The 24,158-nt window shown below is 50.3% G+C and overlaps 1 protein-coding gene across 1 annotated transcript in view; it reads right to left on the reverse strand.

Moving 5' to 3' along the window:
* Positions 1-5,380: 5,380 nt before the first annotated feature.
* The window catches only part of LOC138473534 (uncharacterized), a 46,020-nt gene continuing 27,242 nt past the window's right edge, over positions 5,381-24,158 (reverse strand). The window contains exon 3 of the mRNA XM_069612141.1: positions 5,381-6,958. Coding sequence (XP_069468242.1) covers positions 5,549-6,904 — 1,356 coding nt within the window. The 5' untranslated portion in view covers positions 6,905-6,958 and the 3' untranslated portion in view covers positions 5,381-5,548. The remainder of the gene's footprint in view (positions 6,959-24,158) is intronic.

Raw genomic sequence — 24,158 nt, forward strand, 5'->3', positions numbered from 1 at the left:
CCCTTCGAATTCCACATTTGCAACATCACGCCGAAAAGGCATCTGTGGCCGTTTGAAATCACTAATTATTCCATCGAGTGCGGCTGTGTGTGTAAATGGCAACTGCCTTCACCCACAAATGGGACGCCCCGCCCGTCGTTGCAACTCGGTACAGTGATGCATGAGGGCCCACCGTTACTCGAGTACTACGTTCCACTCACCCTTCACAAGTCTGTTCGCGACTGCACAGATAGTATGTGCAACAATGGGACCACAGCAGAATGAACATGTCAACCAATGTTACACGGCCATCGGGTACAAATACATGATTGCAATAGCAAGATGCCATTCCCCGATTTGCAGCGTTGTGCGCGGGACGTGCTCGGCCAAAGGGGAGAGCAGTTTGCACAGGTGGAATTAATCACCACAGGTGGAGGCCATACAGCCTGAAAACACATAAATTGCACAGCCAGTCTCCTCCCACAACCACACCGAAATGCTACCGGCAGGACTCGCGATGTTGGCCCTGGGGGACGTGATAGCACTGCAACTACTCCAACTCCAAGAAGAAGACGAACACCAACTGCAACCGGCCGCACGAAGGAGACGCAGGAGGAGGAGGAGGCCAAGGCAGGGCCAGCAAGGGCCGCCAGCACAGCCACTACCACCACGCAGGCAGCCCGCAATCCCACGCCTCCGAGCACATCCGTTCAACCTCACTGATGAGCAGATCCACACCCTCTACCGTCTGGACCGGGACACCATAGCCGCCATTGTGGACATGACACAGGCTGACCTTGTCAGGATGATAGATAGCCCAACCGCCATCCCACCCCTACTGAAGGTGGTGTCTGTACTCCACTTCCTGGCCACAGGCACCTACCAGCACACAGTCGGACAGTTGCATGGCATTTCTCAGCCACTGTTCTCAGGGACACTATTTCAAGTGCTCGATGCCCTCCTGCAGCACGCAGACGACTACATCTCTCTACCACGCTCGGAGCAGGAAATTACCAACACAAAAGTGGGATTCCATGCACTTGCCGGCATACCGGGTTGCATTGGTGCCATCGACTGCACCCATGTGGAATTGGTCGTCCCACATGCCATGGAGGCCCAGTACCGCAACCGAAAACAATTTCATTCCCTGAATGTACAAATGGTGTGTGACTCCAACAGGATCATTACACATTGTTGTGCCCGATTCCCTGGATCAACCCATGATTCTATGGTCTTGAGGAACTCTACAATACCACGCTACATGGAGCGACACGCAGGGAACAGATCCTGGCTACTCGGTGAGTCTCATTACATGCATGATTATGTGGGGTATGTGATTTGGCAATGACCTGGCAGGAAGGGGGGGGGGTGTGCGTACGTAGCAATGGCATTCCACATCATACGTTTCTCGTCCACATACAGGTGATGCTGGATATCCACTGAAGAGATGGCTCCTCACACCAGTCCGGAACCCACGGGACCAGCATGAGGAGGACTACAACCATGCCCACTCACGTACCCATGTAGTCATTGAACAGGCATTCGGCCTACTGAAGACTCGTTTCCGCTGCCTCAGCAGGTCTGGCGGGGCACTCCTGTACCGCCATGAGAAGGTTGCAAAGATGGTCATGGCATGTGTCATGCTCCACAATATGTGCGTACGTAGAAATGTGCCCATGCCCCCTGACGCAGAACTGCAAGCACCTGATGATGGTCATGATGAGGGTGGGGATGTGGCAGCACCTCATGGAGTCTGCGAGGCACCGGAGGCCCGTGACATTCGTCAGCATCTCATTGATGTATGCTTCTAGCACTCACGCCTGGTGGCTGATACATGGACACGGGACTCGTGGCACTGCGTGTGTCTGGGACATGCACAATATGGACTGTACGCCTATGATGGCCTAGTACACAAAGATCAATGTCCACACATCTCATTGGTTGATCGTGCACTTTTTATGGCATATGTGATGTCATGTTGAACACCCTATCAACCCGCCACCCAAGTGAGCCCAACACACCCCCTCCACCCTCCTACCTCCCCCCCGAACACCAGTGTCCAAAGATGCTCATTGTCAGTGGGCTGTCGCTATTGCAAGCCCCCTCTGCGGGTATCAGGGGCACCCCTGCCTGTGGAGCGCAGGTTCCTTCCAGATCTACGTTGGGGGCTGCCGTGGACGGAACTTGCAACGGATGATGTGTCTGCCTGCTCACGTCCATGCATGTCCCTAAGGGTTTGCGAGAGCTCAGTGAGCACACGGCGCACTGCGGCAAGTTCGGCACATACGTCTTTGGACGTCGCATGCAGTTCCCCCCTCAGGCTCTCGGTGCTTCTCTCCATTTGGACTCTCAGGCTCTCGGTGCTACTCTCCATTTGTGCCCTTAGCGTCTCTGTACCTCTCTCCATTTCTGCCCTAAGTGTCTCAGTTGATGTTTCTATGTCTGCCTTAGTGCCCCCACATTCATCGGCATGGTCCTTGAGGAGTGTGGCCAGTTGCTGCTGTTGTACGATTAACTGGTCGAGGGACTGTTGCCTCTGCTGGGCCATGGCCATTTGCGGGGGTGTCACAGAGGGGCTGTTGTCCTCATGTTGCCTTGCCACAGGGCTTGTGGGGGATGGCCAGTCGTCGTCTTGTGGGTGCCCCTGCGTGGTATCCTCATGTTGTACGGGATGGGACAGACAGGGGGATTGGGACAGGTCATGGATGGATCTGACTTCGACATCCCCGTTTTCTGTGTCCGAGCATGCTGCCATCAATGGGGTGTCACCTATGGTGCTGCTGCCACCAGAGGCAGTGCCTTCTGTGGCATCCATTGGGGGGACCTGTGGTGGTGGTGTTGTGGGCATGCTGGCTGCTGGGGTGCCTGTTGATGTTCCCTCCTCTGTGCTGCCACCTGATTTGTGCTGCTGCCGTGTCTTGATGCGTGCAGCTGAGGTGGAGGGTCTCTGGCCGTTGGTCTTGGCCCTCTTTGCAGGTGTGCTGGTAGGGGTGTCCTGTAGCTCGTCGTTTGGATCGGACCCTGTGGTGGAGTAAAGGAGGGCGAGGGTTAATGATGGGTCTGTGGGAATTGGAATGGCATTGTATCACATGCTTTGGGGTGGTACCTGAGGGTGATTTGGGTCGGGTCCTTGGAGGTGCTTTGATTTGTGTGTGGAGTGAGGGTGCAGTTGTTTGGCAGCCTGCAGTTAGGGTGTGCCTGCTGCACGTGTAGTGCGTGTATTAGGGGTTTTTAATTATTTATGTATTTATTGTGGGTTTTAACGTGCGCTATCAGGCCGATGTGTGTGGACGTTCTCCTGGACATGTGTTTCTGTTGCACTATGTGGACGCATGGTACTTCACATGGATGGACTGTGTGGATTTGGCATTGTTTTATCTGGCACACCTACCTGAATCTTCGGATGTCTGCACTCCTTTCTCCATCCCTCCGACTCCCTCTATGCTCTCCATTCCGATGGTGGAGGCACAGATTTCTTCCCAGGGGGTCAACTTGATGGGTGATTCAGGACCTCCCCCGGTGGCTGTGGCAATGTTGCGGTTGGCAGAGAGTATGCTGCGGACGCGTATCCGCAGGTCGTCCCATCGCTTGCGGCATTGCTGTGGGGTGCGGGGTGCGGTCCCCACCGCACTTACCCGCTGTGCCACCAGAGCCCATATGGTCTTCTTGTTTGCAAGTGCCGTTCTGGTCATTTGCGTGGAGAAGACGACGGCAGCATTCTCCTGGAGGGTCTCTGTTAGCACGGTGAGTTCCTCACGGGAGAAGTGGACCTGCCGCTTGCGGTCGCACGCTTTCTTCGCTACTTTTCCCATTTGTCTTGGTTTCGCTAGGGTGGGTGACGGGTTGGGGTGTGTTTCAGGGTAGTGATTTTAGTGGTTGTGTGGTTTTAGTGGTTTTATAGGTGTACGCCGGGATGTTTCCCGTTCCGGGCCCATGTTTTTACTTCCGTTTCCGTATATTTCCGGTCACCGTACTTTCCGGTAGGCGCACACTGCGGTGACCGCTAAGAGGGGTGGCGGTATTGCACCTAGGGCGCCGTACGGCAGCGGTGTGGGCCGTTTTGGGGTCATTTCCGCCATCGCGGACTTTGCACTTCCGCCGTGGCGTGGTGCTCGTGCCCGATGGGTCGGAATGGGCCGCACTTTGCTCCTTCGTGCAATGGCGGAAACGCTAGTTACGCTGTGGCGCTCCGGTCAGTCACTTTCCGCCAGGGTCGTAATGAGGGCCAAAGTCACTTGCCTTCTCGGCTGTCCACATGCACGCAGCACACCATTTCTTGCTTGAAAATTCTGGGCACTGCAGAAACCATTGATAATGGTCTGGCAAATCCCCCTTTTTGAAGCAGATGGCACTCCCTCGACATGTTGAGGGATTGCTAAGTGGCAAGTACCACTGCTCTAGACATTCTTCACAGTATGCAGGATGAAAGTAGTTTCTTTACACTTCCCTGCCTCATAAGACCAACATAAACCCACTGCTTTAGTCTCCTGATGGCAGTAGACTTAAGAGCAGCAGACAGTCCCTTTGACAAGCCACAATTCTGCTGTGCTCCCAGGCGTGAACAACCATGTCCCACCACCCTCTTTGGCTGTCAAGAGCCATAAGCAGGCAACCTGGTGTGGGAACAGCCCAGTCTCTGCCTAGGACGTGTTATTGAATCGGTTCCAATTTGTTTCAATTCCAGGAACGGGAGAATGTATTTTCACTCAAAGGCATGTACATGGATCTGTGTGGACTTTGTGGGAGAAGGAGATGTTTGGGTTAAGTATAAACTCTAGGTTCTCCATAGTTGAATCTTTGTTAAAATTCAAGAACACTGAATATCTCCACCCACGTGCAAAATCTTGAAACACTAATAAGAGGTAAAAATCTCCTAAATAAAATGTAATCATTCCATATTCAACAAACATATACTTTTTGCCGATCTTGCTTACTTCGTTTTCAGTTTTCCTTCTAAAACGCACACCATTCACTCCTCCAGACTTTAGCCTGAGCAGTATACTTAATTAACAATTTATGAAGGACTCCCCAAGAATGCTGTGGATCCCCTGGCTTTGACCAGGGGGTTTTCTGGTAAATGGGGAAACTCTCATTAGCTTGGGGAGCGTGCACATTCGAGATCAAACAAAGGCATGCCCAACATTTCTAATAACCATTTTTACAACCAGAAGAAATTCTTTTTCAATCCAGTATTTTCACACACTCTTAATTGACCTCTGCCTTGGCTTTTTCATAGCAATCACTAGATTATCTGCTGTAACTATTCAAGATACTTTGTCACTGTGGTCAGGTACCTTCTGGAAATGTTTACTGTAATCTAAGGTTGTGGACCCTCTGAGGTGTTATACTAGAGCACCCAGTGGTCAGGGGAGCTCACTTCAGCACACAATGGAGGGCTTGCTAAAAGTATACCAACATTTTTAATGTAAGTTACTGTACAGCTGTAATCTGCCACCTGTTCTCATTGTTCTAATAAAGGGAGTCAGTGTTTAGGAAATTGCCCCCTGATAATAAGTAAATTTGTACTTGAAAACCAAAAGTTCATTGCGAGACACAAGAAGAAGACTAATCAGGTCACTGGTATTTGCTTAGTTTTTGTTAGTACCTCGTTAACATTTGTAATCAAAGATCCATTGTACCTCCATATTGTTATATCTCTGATGAGCAAGGATTTGGGTAGGGCAGCTTGTAGTGGGCCTCTGCAGTGGTACACTATTGCTACATCCATGAGAACCTTGAGGCTCTTTCCGTAGGCCTTTAGAACCGAGTGGACGGATGTTTGAATGACCTTCCTAGGGTTTAGAATCATCTTTCTGCCATTGAAGAAAGTGGCCCGGTCAGGTTCCCTGTGCACATGCTGCAGAATGTCCTCCCCAGGCACAAATCTCCAAGAGGCTGTATTAAACATGGGAGTTGACGTAAATTCAGTTTTGGGAAAGATGTGGTTTTCAAAAAGAAAGATGTCTACATCTGGGTGCTGTTTCTGCAGACTTTCCATCATGCTTGGCCAATTTACGTGCTTAAAGGGCAAAATAATTTCATCCAGATCATTCAGTATTACATATTTGCTTCTGTACATATTTCTGTAGATGCAGTCATTAAGTGTTACCAGCTGTCCATAGTATCCAATGTCCTTAGGGTCTTTGGAGTACTTCCATGCATTTGTTGTACTCAGGTGCTCATGAATCGGCCAGGCTACAACCTCGACGGTGCCTTCTGCACTGTAGTACTGCAGGATTTTCTCCAACGCAGCGCTGCAGTTGTTTTTATAGATCACGACTTTCTGTGCACCAAGCAATTTATACATCTCTATAGACTGTACAGCCTGCAAGATGTTATTGTAGTTCCCAAATAGGGTGGAAATGCATACTGTGAAATTGGCCGAAATTGGTCCTGGATTGCGGTTTTTTATTTCAAAGACAGGTAGTTGGTCACTGTCTGCTTCAGGCCCCCAATGAATGGACACATACTTCGGATCACAGCCCGGCGGCTCTACACAAAGCACATCTGCTCCTTTACATGGGAATCCAAACCTATCATTGTGAACTTCTAGAGTGGCCTTCTTTATTGACAAGAAGCCATTCCGCGATCGACAGTGATTCCAGCAATACAGTTCTTTCACTTCCTGATGGCAAACAATTGCAATGATGCGGGTTTTGTTGATTTCGCGATTATCATGGTAAGCATTTATGACCAAGGTCCTTGCATTCTCTAATGGAGTGATTGTAGACTTTGACATTTGACCGATGTATCTGGACTGTTCTCTGTGATCGGTTCTTTTTGCAACTGTCATATCTGTGCTATTAGTGGTTTCTCCAGTTGTCATCTGAAATCGGAGTTGTGTTGCGTACCAGTTCATGTAGTACACGATTGCCAATGTTATGGCTGTCAAAGCAAAGATACATTTTCTGTTGGTGAAAGACATCTGTCAGTGTGTTCAAATTACATCCAAGGTGATGGTCCAAATGGTGACCTAAAACTGGGAGAGCAGAGAATGAAAAGCAGAAAGTTAGAAACACTTATGACCTGGTCTGAGTTACAACACAATGGACACTGATTTATGCCAGTTATGACATATGTTATCTTTCTAATTTCAACAAACTCTCCATTCACTTACTAACATTTGCGCATTCAGATACACACGCCTATAGTACATCAACTTCAAAATATTTGAAATGGTTACTAGTTTTGAATTCAATCTCCAGCTATTCAATGAGAAAAATAGGCTACTTTGAGTATTATTCTTAATGAGTTTAATGGTGGTGAAAGAATACCGTTTGAAGATATTGGCTACATAATACTTTATCCGATTTTAATATGCTGTGTACATAGAGATGATTTAAAATTATTTACCGGTATTTGATGTAGCACAAACCTTACCAAAAGTGGCTAATGGCAATGTTAGATCTATTGTCGACGCGTCAGTGGGGACTGAGGTGTGGTGCCGGAGGGCGGAGTCAGGGCAGAGCATGCTCCCAGAGCCGTGATTTTGGGTGGAAGATGGTTTTTCTGGTGAAAAGGGTTCCATCTCCCATCCCTCGCAAGGGACGCCCATACAGTATGTAGGAAAGGGAACTATGGACTAAGAGTACGTTAGTCACTAGGTGAGTAACTTATCATTATTTCAGTGTTGAAAGCGCACTTGAATTACCAAAGGTACAAGATAGAGAACACTCCCTAGCAGTAGTAGGAGTAAAAATAACTGTATTTCGGCATCTTCCATACAAGCACAAGATAACACAGCAAGTACAATATAACATGTAAAACCCAATAAACACAATAAAAAGAATAAGAACCAATTCATATTTTGCAATTCAATGGCCATGGAATTTTTAAGATAAACAATTGTGTTTGAAGCACAGCACTGTTTTGAGTGTTTAAGACAGATTTTAGGTGTCTTTTGCGTCATTTAAATTATACTTTTTATATGTTGAAACAAGCCACTTAAGGCGCAGGCTCCTTTATAGGGGACATAGAAACAGGAAATTGATAAGATTTCAACAGCACTCCCACAAATTGTACACATAGTTCAGTCAACTCAGCCCCAAGAGCTGACAATCCGCGCAAGAGGGAGAATCCCTAACCTAGCTTTTAAAAACAAAGTACGAGCCTCCTTATCTAGGATGCATAATAGGTATTTTTCTTGGCCCAATGATAGTTTCAGCTCAAACTATTTTGCTTTAGTGCCTACCCGCCCAATCTCCAGGAATTCTGCTCTATATTGCCAATCCTTACACTCACTGTCAATTCGAAGTATCCCCTTTGGCATTGCCTCAGCCCCAAGGGATTTTATCAAGGTTCTGGCAGTGGCGGCTACTCACTTGCGCAGACAGTCTGTTCCAGTGTACCCTTATCTAGACTGGCTCATAACAGGGGACACACATCAGGCATGTCTAGAAAACCCCCCAAAAGACTGAAGACCTACTCTTTCAACTGGGGTTCTCTATCAACGAAAAGAAATCAAGTCTTGTCTGCAGTCAAGTGAAACAATTTCTGGTAGCCCTAATTCGGACAGAAGACAGACTTGTGTTCCCTCCAATGAGAGGGTCCAAAACATGTTGTTTCAGATTCCTCAGTGTGTGGGCGGTCGTCAGATAACTGTATGGAGTGTCATGCGTCTATTAGGAATAATGGCATCCTGCATTTTCCTGGTTCCACATGCCGTATGGGTATGTGTCCTATGCAAGAGTGGCTCTCGAGCCAATGGTGTCAAGCAAGCAGTCAGTGGGATGATCTAGTGGCTGCCTTGAAAGCCCTTGTTCTATCACTACAGTGGTGGACGAAGGCCAACATTCTGAAGAGGAAATCATTCACCACTCCTGCAGTAGAAGTCACTCTCACCACAAATGCATCCCTGTCAAGGTGGGAGCTCACATTCTCCACCAGACAGCGCATGGCACCTGGTCACAATCTGTAGTGAATAGATACATTAACCTGTTAGAACTACTAGCAGTGTTCAAAGCTCTGAAAGGTTTTGAACAACTACAACGGATGACCGTTCTAGTCCTAACAGACAGCACCCCAGCCATGTTTTACATAAACAAACAGGGAGGTACTCACTCTCCAGGGCTGTCCAAACTGTCACAAAGCATTTGGAAGTGGACACACAAACACAACCTGTTCCTCCTGTCACACACATTCCAGGGGAACACAATCTTCTTGCAAACATGCTGAGCAGAGACATTCAGCTACCCGTAGAACACGAGTGGTGTTTACACTAACACATTTTGCTCAACATCTTTGCAGAATGGGGGCATCCAGACACTGACCTCTTTGCAACACTGGAGAAGGCACAATTCCCAGATTACGTCTCCAGGTATCCCCAAAAGATGTCCAAGGGGAACGGTCTCTGGATCAAATGGTCAGGGAAATTCGCTTATGCTTTTCCCCCCATCTGCTCTTCTCAACAGTATAATTCACAAGATGCACCAGGAACACGTTACACTAATCCTGATAGCACCAATGTGGGTTTGTCAACCTTGGTTCTCCCATCTCATGAGAATGTCACTTTGCCCTCCAGTGAAACTTGCCCCTACAAAATGCTGTCCCAGGATCAGAGGACCGCACTACACCCATGCCCTCAAACTCTCAATTTAGCAGCTTGGCTCCAGAAGTCATAGAGTTCGGGCATCTCCAAATGCCTCAAGGATGTATGGACACTCTTAACGAGGCACGTAGATCACATAGCAGAGACTGTTATTCCAGTAAATAGAGACATTTTGTCATTTGATGTGGTACTCGTAAAAACAACCCAATTGATTGTTCACCCACACACTTTACTTATGTTAAAAAAATTTATTTATTGGTTTTGATAGAAAAAAGAAAAAGAAAACGTGCAATACAACAAGAAATCAACATTGGTTTGAACTGGGGAGGAGACGGTGAGGGGGAAACAAGGGGGGGGGAACAAACAAATCAACAACAGTCTTCATGTTGTAGCAAACTTACAGTGGACGGGTGGGTTAGGGGCAATGACCCAAAGTTTCAGGAAGCAAGAGGGGTCAAACACAGGGGTGGTTCCACCAATGCCGGCATCCGAGCAGTGTCAATGCAGTGGTGTGGGACTTCAGGGGGGTTTGTAGTCAGCGCTGAAGCGTATGTCTCTGAGGAGGGCCTTCCATGATTCCAAAGTGCCACCTTCGGTTTCGCCACTGTTCGTGATTCCTTCCTGCCAGGCCCTGGTTTCAGCTGTTGTCCATCTCTCGAGTTCTTTGAGCCATCTCTCTTGCCTGGGGCCCGACGGCGTCTTCCAGGCCATCGCTATTGTTCTTTTAGCCAGGATACATGAGATGTCCATTAATTTAACAGCGTGCTTGGATTTGCTAGGTCTGGGGTAGGTCCCCAGGAGGCACTCGCCAGGAGTCCATTCGTATCTTGTCATTCCGGCGTCCATGCAGGTCTGTTTGGCCTTGGACCACAGTGCCATCGCCTTGGTGCAGGTCCAGAACATGTGAATCACATCTGCTTTATCATTCCCGCACCAGGGGCATGCAGGGGAGGATGTCTTATTGAAGGAGGCAACCCTATGTGGGGTCATGTATGTCCTGTAAAGAACGTTCAATTGGATCTGGCCAAACCTGGTGTTCCTGGATACTTTTTTGGGAAATATCAGCGCTCTTTCCCATTCTTTATCTGAAATCGGGGTCTCAAGGTCCGCCTCCCATTTTGTCCTCAGATCTTCGCATTTAGGGTTGGTTTTATCACATAGTCTGCTGTAAAGCCTGGAGACAGGTCTCCAGCCGTCCGAGAGGTCATGCATCTCTTGTAGCAGAGGGTCAGGGGAGGGCTCCTCCGGCCATCCGGTCCATTGTTTCTTAGCAGTTTGTTTGAGGCGATGGTACCAGAGGAACTGGCCCGGGGGAATTCCATCGGCAGCCTTAAGAGATTCGAAATCCCTGAATTCTCCCTCCTCATACATGTCGCTCCATGTGTAAATGCCGGCCTCTTCCCACCTCCTTGCCGTAGAGATGTCTGCAGCCGTTCGACAGGTGTCTGCTAGGATGGGATTGTCCGGAGAGTATGGGTGTCGTATTCGCCTGATGCAGCAGGACCTGGCCCATATCTTTCTTCCCAGGTCAATCACCATGGAGGGGACCGGGGGTTGCCATGTAGGGTGCCATAGGATCTCCTTGGGGATCACATTGTCCGAGGGTTGCCTCAGCAGTTCGGTCTCTGCTGAAGGCTCATCCGAGAGCCATCTCGTTATGTGACTCAGCTGGGCAGCCAGGTAGTACAACTGGAGATCCGGTAACTTTATTCCGCCTTCTTTGTGTGGGAGAGAGAGGACGGACAGCGACAGTTTATGCCTGTGTGGGCCCCAAAGGAAGTCCCTGATGATGGCCTCCAGCTTCTTGAAGAAGGACGGTCTAATGTAATGGCAAATGTTTACGAAGAAATACAGGAATCGGGGGAGTACGATCATCTTGACAATCGCTGCCCTGCCCACCATGGCCAATGGGAGCTTGGACCAAAACTTTATAGAACTTCGGAGACTCGTGATGGCGGCCTCGGTGTTGTGTTCATGCATGAGTAGCGGGGTGTGGCTTATGTTGATCCCCAAATAACGGAACTGGACCAGTTGCCAGCTTATTCCTATCTCTGGGAGATTGTTTTCCGGAATGTTGCGTAAGCCCGCCAAGGGGAAGGCAGAGGACTTATTCCTACTAAAGCGGATCCCTGAGTACTTCGCATAGTTGTCCAGTATCTCCAACGCGGTTGGCGCGTTAACTTCGGGGGAGCTTAGGTAAAGAAGGACGTCGTCTGCATACAAGGATATTATGTGGTGTGCATTGCCCACCTTAATGCCAGCATCGAAAAGCTGCTGCCTGAAGTATAATGCAATCGGTTCCAGGCCCAGTATGTACAGCATGGGTGATAACGGGCAGCCCTGCCTTGTTCCCCTTTGTATATCCCAAGCCGCTGAAACCACTCTTCCCGTTCTTACTCTCGCCGTCGGGGAATTGTAGAGGACCTCAACCCACCTGATGAAGCCCCCTCCAAAGCCAAATCTTCTCAGGACCTCCCTGATCCACTCCCAGTATATGGAGTCGAAGGCCTTGATGGCGTCGAGCGACAACACCGCCAGGTCCTCGTCCCTGTCATATGTTTCGGCCATTACATGCTGCAACCTCCGGAGGTTAGCAGTGGTGTTGCGCCCAGGAACGAATCCGTTCTGATCTTCGTGAACGATGGAACCCACCACCCTGGCTAGCTTGCGGGCCAATATGGATGTGAGGATCTTGGCATCGTAGTTTAGCATAGCCAGAGGGCGATAGGACTCACAGTCGGTGGGCGATTTGTGTGGCTTGAGCATGGGGACTATTATGGTTTCCTTCATGGTGTTGGGGGGAATCCCATCCGTGTGTGCCTCCTGGTAGACCTCGTGGAGAACTGGGGCAAGGATGGACTCATACGCTTTATAGAACTCAGGTGGGAGGCCGTCACTGCCAGGGGCTTTGTTGTTGGAGAGGGACCTGATTGCCCCTTGAACGTCCTCAAGAGTGATCTCGGTTTCCAGCTCCTCTCTCTGCTCGAGCGAAATGTGGGGAAGTTCTATCTCCTCGAGTGTGTCTATGATGTCTGCAGCAGGAATCTGTGTCTTGTGGGTATACAGTTCTGTGTAGAATTTAGCAAAGGCTTCATTGATCCCTAGCTGAGTCGAGTGGGATGACCCATTAGCGTCCCGTATCTCCACTGGGAGATGTTTGGGGTGTTCCCGTTTGCAGAGCCATGCTAGTAGTCTTCCCGGTTTGTCCGATTCTTTATGAGATCTGGCGGTGTGCGTGGCGAAATCAAATTTTTCCAGTCTTTCCCATGCCTGCTGACATGCTGTGCGGGCTTCCTTCAGCTTGGTCTCTGTCTCCATAGAGTTGTCGCATGTGGACTCCAGTCGGGAGATCTCAGCTTCCTGTGCTTCCAGGGTTCTCCGCAACTGCCTGCGAGTTCCGCCGGCTCTCGATATGATTTCGCCTCTGGTCACCACCTTCATTGCTTCCCATAATGTGCCCCAGGAGGGGACCGAACCGATGTTGTTCTCCAAGTATTCTTCCAATTTTTCGGCAAGGGTTTCCCTGAACTCGAGGTCCGCAAGTGCCGCGGTCGGCATCCTCCACATGGGGATCGGGGGTCTGGGGCCTCTCATTTGCCATAACATGGTCAGTGGGGAGTGGTCGGAGATCGTCCGCCCCAGGTATTCTGTGGTTGCTATGTGTGGGGTAAGTTCCTTATTGATGAACAGATAGTCAATTCTTGTGTGAACTCCGTGTGGAGCTGAGTAGTGGGAGTAGGACCTGTCGGTCGGATGGTGTTCCCTCCAGATGTCCACTAAGTTGAGTTGCTCCAGAGTTTCCCTCAAGGCACCGGATGTGAGGCTGCTCGGGCGTGGGGGGGGCAGCGATCTGTCTGCACTCGTGTCAGCAACACAGTTGAAGTCCCCTCCCCATATGAAGGTGCGGTCCCGGTACCGAGTCAGCTTCGTTATCAATGTGGCGAGGTACGCCGATATCCCGTGATGAGGGAAGTAAGAGTTGATGAAGCAGACTGGGGTTTGTTCCAATGTGCCCCAAATCGCTGTGAATCTCCCTTCTTTATCTTGTTCACTTCCCTCCATCTGGAAGGGGACGTCCGGGCTTATCCATATTAGCACCCCTCTGGCGTATTTAGAGTAGGGGGACCCTCTAACAGTCCCAGCCCACCGGTCTGCAATTTTAGACATGGCCTCCGTCGTGAGGTGAGTCTCTTGAAGGAGTGCAATGGAGATTTTCTTCCTCCTGAGGTAGGACTGTATACGATTGCGCCTGAGGTATGAGCCCATGCCCCGCACATTCCAGGTCATTACAGTAAGCTGTGCCGCCATCCGGTTCGAGTTTCAGATTTGGTGTGGGACTCTGGGGTCCGACTCCACTTTAGTCTTGTTCGGGTGGGCTGCAGGGGGGATACCACTGCATTTCGTTCATCGGTGTCATGTCCCAGACCCATCTCGGTCTGCGTTGGCAAAAGAGGCATGAAGACTGTACAACTAATAAAACTAACAACAAAACTTAAACTGGTGCGCCCAGCAACTACAACATTGTCGCGGTGCTCAGGCGCTCTCGAGCCGTCGGAGCCCATCCGGGAGTCGGGCGCGAGCTGGGTCAGGCGGGTGCCCAGACCGGGTAAATACTACGCTGGGGGTGGGGCAAGGGCCTGGCGGCAGAGCCGAACGAGGCCGTTTCCAAATGAAAAAACTGTAGTTGGATTATCTTCTGTATTCCGGTCTCACGTGCGATGTTTCTTACATGGGGGTCGCTGGGGGGTTAGGTCTCAGTCTGTGAGTTGTCCTTGCCATCCGCCAGGTTATTATCCTCAAGCCACATGTTGGCCGCATCTGGGTTCTCGAGAAATACCACTCTCTCCTTGTAGACAACCCTTAGGCGCGATGGATAAAGTAGTCTATATTTTAGGTTCAGTTGTCGGAGCCGGGCTTTTATCGGGACAAATGAGTTCCGCTCTCTTTGTACCTTCTGCGTGTAGTCCGGATAAATGGAGATTTTGGAGTCTCCTCGCTCGATGGGGCCCCCCTCCCTGGATCGCCGTAAGATAGTTTCTCTGTCCTGAAAGTTCAGTATCTTAGCGATTATGGGTCTGGGGTGCGATCCGGGGGGAGGGCGCCTCTGAAGGGATCTGTGGGCCCTTTCGACAGAGAATCCCTGGGTCAATTTGCCGGCCCCTATTTCTTGTAGCAGAAGGGTTTCTACGAAGGATGTGGTATTTACTCCCTCGTTCCCCTCCGGGACCCCCAGGATCCTGATATTGCTCCGTCTGGCCCGACCTTCGGCCTCCTCCGCCTTTTCCTCCAAAAAGGTGACTTTCCTCTTCAGGAGGACAACTTCGGACTTTATGGCTGTGATGGCCGTGGAGGCTTCCTCTGCCGACTGTTCAACGGTCGCGACCCTCTCCGTTAAGTTGCGAGCGTCCTGGCGGATCAGTTGAATATCGACTTTGAATTCGTCGATCTTGGAGTCTATATGCGTCTTTAGCGAGGCTATAGCATCAAGTATCTGAGAGTGGTTATCGGCCGCCACCTCTTCGCTCGACTGGGCAACTTCAGAGGAGCTGGCCTTGGATTGAGTGGGGGTCTTCGCCCTGGTGGAAACAAAGGAGTCCATGGTGGCGGCTCTGGTCTTGTTCTTGGCGGCCATCTTGGAGCGATGGTTGCGGGTGTTTTTAGGCCTCAAAAGTTAGTTCACTTGTGAGATCACTGGTGGGGCCCTTCACCTGGCCAAATATCGGGCCGTGAGCTGTGGTCTGCCCCCGTGTGTGATGGTGTGGTCCGTAGAGGTGGTCTCCAGAAGAGCGGAGCCTCTCTTTTGCTGCTGCCTCTCCCCGCCGGGCCCTGGAATCCGTTGGGGGAGGGGGTACCCCTCGCAGGCACCGCTATGCTGTGCGGGGCGCCATCTTGGATCCAGTAAGAACGGGAGGGGGGGAGAACCGATTCAGGGCCACCGGAGTCTCAGGGGGGTCCAATTTGGTGGGCCCAACAACTATTCAGGTGCAGGGCTGCTTCGCCCAACCGCTCGTTCCTACTCAGAAGTCGGGGTCGCACGCGAGCCGGAGAAAAAGGATCAGGAAACGGCGTCTCGGCCGGAGCTCGGCGGATCAGCTACCGCTCGCCATCGGCGCCAAGCCACGCCCCACACACTTTACTTAAATCACCTTTTAGACTCAGGATTACTATCTGCAAAAACAGTGCCAGTGATGTAGGCTTGTCCGTTGATCACAGTCCATAATATGTAGTGACAATGCATATGATGACAACCTCACCCCATTCCTCACCCCTGTTCTAGTCAGCAATTGAGATCAAATATTGCACATATGGTGCCAAGACATCCGGCAGCCGGGCATGCAGTGGTACAGTACAGATGAAAGCTGTCTCCACGTCATGACAGTATGCCACATCTTGCAGCCACCCCTGTAGGCTGGGGGGAGGACCCCTCCCCCAAGTCGTGGCCACCCTACTGCGGGTGGTCAACAGTAGCAATTCCGCCAGACGCCCTTGTGCAACCCAGGAGTGCAAGCACGGGATCTGGCTCTAAGCGGTCGCCAATAATCAGGCAAATCTTCTCCAGTACCCCAGCCCAGAAACGAGAAATCTGTGGGTAGTCCCACACCAAATGGAGAAATCCTGCCGGTGAGGTACCACACCTAGCACAAGAGTCAGAAGCAGAAGGAAAGTGCCGGTGAAGCCTGACCCGGGGTATGGTAAACCTAGTGTAAGTAGTTAATAAGAATTAGTTTGAATTTGGAATTCACCGACACCCTCTGGGTTTTACCCAGCACATATGCCCATTCCTCCTCGACTATGCTCCTGCCCAGGTCTCCCTCTCACCGCTGCCTCAGCCCCTCCACTTCCCATGGTATATCTGCCATAAGGCCATTGTAGATACGCAAAACCAGACGGCCCTCCCCTTGGGATTGAATCACCAACTGTAGCAAGGTCCACGTTGGGGGCTGTTTAGGGAATGAGGGGCATAGTGACTTAAGTGGATGGCACACTTGAAAGTACATAAAGGTGTCTATGGCTGAATCCCCCCCTTCTCTCTCGCCTGCAGTATATAGAGGTATTCTTCGCCAATGAAGAAATCCCTGAAGGTGACAATCCCCAGTCTATCCACCCACTAAAGATAGTCTTGTTACCTTGTCATGCCCAACCCAGCCACGTACCGTACTGGGAGTAGAGGTGAATATACCAAGATGTCCCCCACTTCCACACAAATTTCCTCCAGACTGCGGAGGTGATCTTAATAATATTCAAGGTGTTAGACAATGTTTCCGGGAAGACCCGTGGATGGCCGCACGCAACAGACCCGGGGCGACAAGTGCACTTTCCACCTTGACATGGGGCCGCACAAAACAGGTAGCATACCAGTGACTGAGGAATTGCCCCTGTGCCGCCCTGTAATAACGTTCCATGAGAAGAATCCCCCAGACAGAAGCAAGGGAACATTGAGAAAGACATAAAGGAGCATGGGGATAATAATAATTTTTACAATCGAGACACGGTACAGCAGTGTGAGAGGGAGCGTCCACGACCGCATAACCGCCTCCTGGAGGGATCCAATCGTCCTCCCATAATTATCCTGAAACAGATTGTCCTGACTGCGTGACATCTACACCCCCCAGGTAGCGGACCCCAGAGGATTCCCACCTAAGGCCAAACTCATCCATACACTGTCTCGTCCCCTCCGTCAGGGGGAAGACCACGGATTGATTGTGGTTGATCTTAAGACCGGAGAACTTCTTGCATCACCGGACTCAGATTACATGCCGGGTACGCTATAAACAGGGCCATGTCGTCCGCATACAAGAGATGACCAACATGTGCAGCCCCAAACTCAACCCCCTCTGGATATGCCATTCCTATAGAATCACCACCATTGGCTCCATCGCCAAGGCAAATGGGAGCGGTGAGTCCGGACAACCCTGACGCTTCCCCCTTCACATAGCAAAGCTGTCAGATTTGGCGGTTGGTGAGCACCTTGGCTAAAATCTTATTGTCAACGTTAATTAAGGAGATTGGTCGGTACGATGCCCAGTCTTCAGGCGGTTGCCCCTTCTTATGCAACAGCACAATATTTGCCTTGCGCATCAAGGCGGGAAGCGTCCCAGCCGCAAGCAACTCTGCATAGACCTGCAGGAGGACAGGGACAAGGATGGGGGCATACGCCTTGTAGAACTCCCCAGCCATTCAGGCCATGGGGACCTGGAAACACGGAAGCCCCTTGATCACTGTCAAAAGCTCTTCCAGTGTGACCTCCCAGTTTAGCACCTCACGTAGATGAGACTCCACCCAGAACAACTCTACTTTCTCAAGCTATTGTCGCAGGATTTAGCATTCTGCAAGTGCCGAGACCCGTATAATCATTCTTAACAGGCACACTATACTGCCACAATGTCCTCCCCTGAATAGAGGGGGTCACCCTGAGCATCCAGGATACATTCTACCTGTGGAGGCCTGCGATCGGCCGCCACTAACCAAGCCATTAGGGCCCCTGGCATCTGTTCTTCCACATATTGACGCACCTGGGGACCCCTACTCAGGAACCAAATCTCCTGGTCAGCATTTGCCCTGAATCCGGCTCCTGCCAGAGCTCTGCCAAGGTTCCGGGATCCAGCGAGGACATGTAAGCATCCTCCAACTGTTTCAAACGCGCCTCCCTTGAGGCTAGGTTCCCCCTGATTCTGCGGAGTATCCCATTTTCCTTGGCCATACACACCCCTCTGATGTAGCACTTACAAAAACTCCCAGAGAACCCCTTGTGAGGAGACAGGGCCTTCATTAAATTCAAAATAGTTTTTAATTTCTGATTTAAAACACCAGGAGTGGGCACCTCTCCTCCCACCCTCTAGTGTACATTTGAGGAGCACAGGTGAGTGGTCCGACAGGGTCTGGGGAGAATCCAGCAGTCCCCCCATCTGAGCCCCCCCACCCAGGACACCAACACATAATCAAGCCTGGAACTGGTCCTGTGGACCCAGGAGTGAAAAGTATAATCGCCCTCATCCCGGTGCCGCCTCCACCAACCGTCCACAAGGTTGTATGTTCTATCGATCTCTTGCACATGCAAGCTTGCCTTAGATACAGAGCCCCGAGCCGTCCCGGATCTATCCAGGGTGGGGTCAAAAACTGTTTTCAGATCCCCACTCCATATTATGGTGGCATCCTGCCACCCAGCCAACTGGACCATTACCCAATCAAAAGCATTACCATCGTCCACATTTGGCCTTTAGCAATTGACCAGTGCCACCATTACCCCTTCGAGCATACCACAGATCAACAGGGCTCTCCCGTTATCATCCTTTGCTACCGAGACGATGCAGAACTCCCCTACCTATGAGGATGGCCATCCCCCCTCGAATAGGATGAATATGATGAGAAATACCGATGGCATCCCCAGTGAGTGCCCCACTTCCAGAGGTAGAGGTGAGGTGGGTCTCCTGAAGGATGGCCACTTCCACCCGATGTCTACGAAGGTATTGCTCTATCTTCCTAACCTTGGAGGGGCGCCTACCCCCCCTAATGTTGCAAGTAGCTAACCGGAAGGCCATATAAATTCAATTCCACCAGGCCAGTAGTGCCAGGCTTCACACCATCTCGTATATGGCCACACCAATTGAGAACCTGCTAGCAGGCCACCAGGCCGGGTTCAGACTCCAAACACCCCACAACATGTCCCCCCTCAACATTACTCCCCCTTGTACATCCACCCAATCAACACCAATCCCCCACCCCCTATCCACCCCGTGTTTATACCTCCCACTCCTCAGGTAACCCCCAACCCACCCGAACATCACCCCCCTCCATACTCCAACTTGAAATATAAACAACGCTGTGCTCGGGCGATAGTGCCCACCCAGGTAGGTGTCGGCTCGTTCACTTCTACCAATCTCAACATATCGCTGAGGCAGCTCAGACCACTGTGTAAAGGGATCAGAGCAGCAAAGTTATCCACCGCCCCCTCAGGTCATCTGACCTACCCAATGTTCTGGGGAGCCACTGGGCATCAGGGGTCCTCTTGGCCAACCCGACCTCAGTTCCTGACCCCATTCCGGGGTCTGGCGCCGTTGGGACGGTGTGGGCCGCCAATCCTATCCAGGAAGTCACTTGTGCCTCAGGGATTATGAAGAATTACATCTTTCCTCCATGTTGAATACAGAGTTTCGCCGGGAAAAGCATTGAGTACGGGATGTTGATGTCTCTAAGGCGACACTTAACCCCTACAAAGGATCTCCTCGATGCTTGGACCGGCGCCGAAAAAATCAGGGAAGACCTGAAACTTATCTCCATCTTACTGAAGATCTCCCTTCTGCCTGGCTGGACAGAGAATCATATCCCGGTTTCTGTAATTAAGCATGCAGGCAATGATGGTCGGAATTAGTCATGTCACTGGGATCCGGTGGGCACAAAAAAAGGGGATAGCTCAGCTCCTCCAAAGACCTCCCTGCAAATAGCCTGAACAAATTCCTCCATCGTAACTGGATTCTTGCGCTCTCGGATCCCTACCAGGCGGATATTATTCCGGCGTGCTCTGCCCTCCAAGTCCTCATTTTTGGCAGCCACCACCTTGAGTTGCACCTCCAGGGCTGATACCCTGGCTGTCAGTGACGTCAACCCATCTTCAAGAGCGGAGACTCTGTGCTCTGCCTCATCCAGGCGTTCGCCGTCTTTATCCAGCCGATGCTGGAGGATAGCGAGTCGAGTTTAGCGTCCAGCCCGCCAATGCCCGCCTTGCGGTCCATCAGAATCTCCTGGATGTCCATCTGCAGCGCCTGGTTAGCAGCCCAGGAGGTTGGTTCCTCAGCTGCCCCCTCCTCCTGGGGCAAAGCTCGGGGACTTAGAGGTCGAGGCCGCCTCAACCACCAGCCTCCTCTGTAATTTGTCTACTTTCCCTATGACAGAGGAAGCAGGCCAGTTCCACCGCCAAACAGCATGATCAACAAAGGACAGGCAACAGCACAGTGTACACGGGCCTGGTGGGCACTGGCAATCAGGATGGAGCTCCCCAGATTTTGGCCCTCAGGTCCCAGACAGAAGACCTACTGTCGAAGCACCAGGGCTCCAGGCATGCCGAGGTCAGGAGCGCTCCCTTATGGGTCATCTGAGCAGGAGGGGTACCCCGGTGTCCCACCAAGCCAGAGCTGCCACTCTATTCAGGGCCTCAGTCCAGTGTTCCTTCCCATTCATGCTCTCCCAGCAGGGGCTGCCCCGGGGGCCTACCTGGGCCTCAGTGCGTATGCCACAGATGGCTCCAAATTCCCAGGTGGTGTCAGCGGGATCCACATTGCCTCCGCCCTCTGGACTTTGCGGTGTCGAACTGGAGCTCCTGCGGGCCGCAGGATCCCTTGGGGGTCCACCTCTTCCTCCTCTGTCAGCAGACACACATCCTCCTCCTCCGGTAGCGCACTGGAATCAGACCGCTCCCCTCGGATGAGCCCTTCCGCTCCCGATTCAACCATGGTCTTCCTCGCAAACAGACTGCCCACTCCCCCTTGAGGCCTACACAGAGAGCATGATGCTGCCGCTAGGCGGCCTCCAAGCCTCTGCAGGGCCGTAAGCCGCCTTCACAAGATCAAGGGTCTAGATCAAGCAGATATCGCGGAGCTACTGAATGGAGCCGTGTTCTGGTTCATGGTACCCCGGGTTGCCTCTGTGCTTCAGTTTTCAGGATTTTACAAGCTGACAAACGGAGCTCAGGAAAACTCTGCCATTCCTGGACGGGCTCACTAGCGCCACGCCGAGCACATTCTACTTGAGGCACAGTGGCTACTATAGATTTCATTGCAAATATTCTTCTAGATTCTATTTGCAAAGCAGCTACCTGGAATTCCGTTCACACCTTTACACAACATTACCGCTTAGATACACATTATAAGATTGATTCTCAGGTGGGTCAGGCAGTGTTAAGACATCTCTTTGCTGCTGTTCCATCAAATTTCCCACCACCATCTCCTGGTACTGCCCGCTAATCTATGCATAGCATGTGATTCTAAGCAGATTCACAAGTATCAGAAGGCATACATTACTCACCGTAATCGTATTTCTAGTGCTTGTAGCTGCTTAGATTCACATGCGCCCACCCTTTCTCTCCTCTTGGAGTTGAAGGAACATACACATTGTACACCTCCTTTTCTTCTGTATTCCTGCATTCATTCGGGCTCCCTCATGGCAGAACAAAAACAACTGCATGTCACAGTAGGGATAGTGTTATAGACACGCCCAGGTCGACATCCCTTTTCCCTTAAAAGATGCAATACTCTGCGATTTCCACTAGATGTCAGACGATATGCACAGCATGTGAATCTAAGCATGTACAAGCACCAGAAATACGATTGCAGTGAGTAATGTATGTCATACCTTTTGCCTATCTTGCTTGTTGGGTTTTCAGTTGTTCACCCAGGCTACTTTATTGGTTATTTGGAACAGTTTCCTACGCTGTTGACATAATAAGGAGACAGTTTCATTTTCTCATGATTTCTGTGCTTGCCTATCTTTCACTTCGCTAGCAGGATGCATCCTACTATGCACTGTGATGACAGTTGAAGCAGTCTTTTTCCAATGACATGCTCAGCATCCAGGAATGCTTTGCTCTACTTCTTTAAAGTAAATGTGTTTTAATTCAGATTTGTTGGCAGTTTTTTGCTTTTACTCAACCCTTCTCATATTTATCAACATTTTCGGAACCTTTTTCGGTCAAGGTAACGTTTTCTACTCTTTTGTTTCTCTCCACAACCTGGGTCTCAAAAAGGTATAAATAGCATCAGGGCAATAGCTCTGGGGCCAACAACCCGAAAAGCCAAAATTGGAGGACTCTAAATCCATTCACTCTGGGAAATCCCACCTTGACAACACCCTCCGGATTTCTGTATATAGTAGCACCAGCAGGGCATGCATCACTTGTGTCAGGAGGTTTGACTTGAGGGCATCACCAGCAACGTGCTCGCCAGGCGAATGATTGATTCTGAGTCTATCATCGTCAAGAGCATCAGAAGCAGCTTAGGTATTGCGACATGACATTGGGACATAAGACATAAAGATCCTTGACATCAAGATATACTTCCTCAATGTCTTCCTTAAGGAAGTTTCCATCTGCATCTAGAGCCTTCAAGAGTATCACTGCCTCCCTCTAGTCCCAAGAAACTAAGGCCAAAGCCTGTCATGTCACATAGTCTATCACCTCAACGACCAGTAGCATCACAAAGGCCTGCTTTTTCCCCAGAGATAATGCATATATCACCAACCAACTAACCTCCAAGCCTGGGCGAACAAGGCATTACCAGGTACCCTTTTTGTTTTTGACATATAGCGCCAACCAGGCATTCTCCAACTCCAGTGGGCACAAATACCACCATAGATGTTTCTATTTATTCACCGAATCATCAGATTACATCCTGGCAAGCTTTTACAGTGAATGAGATTGCCTTCTTAGAGGTTCAGAAGAGAGCGTTTTTGAAGATAAAATCCCATACGTTTGCACCCAGGCAGGAATCGGCCATCATCTTAAAATCACTTCAGCTGAAAGATCCTCTTGCTCTGTTGGTATCACCACTCCCTCTTGTTACCAAGGTATCTCCCACTGTCCCAATGGAGTATGCACACAAGACTGAACATTGAAGCATAGTTCACAGGTTTTATTATTGTAACAGGAATTAACTGGGCGGGATAAAAGCAAATTCATACTTTGAAACCAAAAACAAATCTCTCACACTAGGATAAAATGTCACCTCCCAGTGGCTTTGCAGGTTGTCCAGAGGTTCCTGAATCCTTTCTTAGTCTCTCGGTCAGTTGTATTAGCTCTTGTATCAGCTTGTGGTATAGCAGGAGTGTCTCCATCAGTCTCTCCGTCAGCTGTATTAGCTCTTGGGGCAGCTGGTGGTATAGCAGGAGTGTCTTCATCAGTCTCTCAGTCAGCTGAATTAGCTCTTGGGTCAGCTGGTGGTATAGTGGGAGTGTTTCCATCAGTTTGAAGAGTTGTCAGGGTTTGTTATCCGACTTTGGTAACCCCAGTAGTGTATACAAACTGGGGTCTACTTTCACAGTGTGACTTTACCCCAAGAGCGCAGACTGCAGTGAAGCAATAAACAACCTGACAGGCTAGGGGCTCAGGTGAAAAGGCAGGAGCAACCAGCAGAGCTAGCGAGGAAAAAACATTCTCTGGTATCAATATCTGTAATAACCCACAGGCAATTATGAATAATACCACCCTCTCGACAGTACCCAGTTCCTACCTGATGTTACAAGGGAGACGGCGATGGACCTACTTAAATGTTTCTTGCCAGTAAGGTCTGCACAGTCATGTGTTCCACAAATGGTGAAGTGAGAGAACCAAAATCCAAAGGAAAATAAAGCACCTGACCCCTACGGCAAGTGGGCGCAATCTAAGAAGAGCAACCAAGCACAGTACAGTTCACTCCTTATGCAAAGAAAGTTCCTGGAGGTTTGAAGGAAGGATCTGTATAAGGTTCAGGAGCAAAACAAAAACCACAAAACAAAAGCAATTCCAAATCCAAAAGAGTTCCGACAGGGCAAAAGCACAAAGGGTGTTGCAGAACGAGAAGGCAGGGAATCCAGGAGTAGCAAACAGAGCAATTGAGGGACAAAACGTTTACCAATCCAGGAAGCAAAGCCGAGGCCAAAGGTATCA

This window comes from Ambystoma mexicanum, chromosome 8 (assembly GCF_040938575.1).
Source record: "Ambystoma mexicanum isolate Mex_15411 chromosome 8, UKY_AmexF1_1, whole genome shotgun sequence".
NCBI lineage: Eukaryota > Metazoa > Chordata > Amphibia > Caudata > Ambystomatidae > Ambystoma > Ambystoma mexicanum.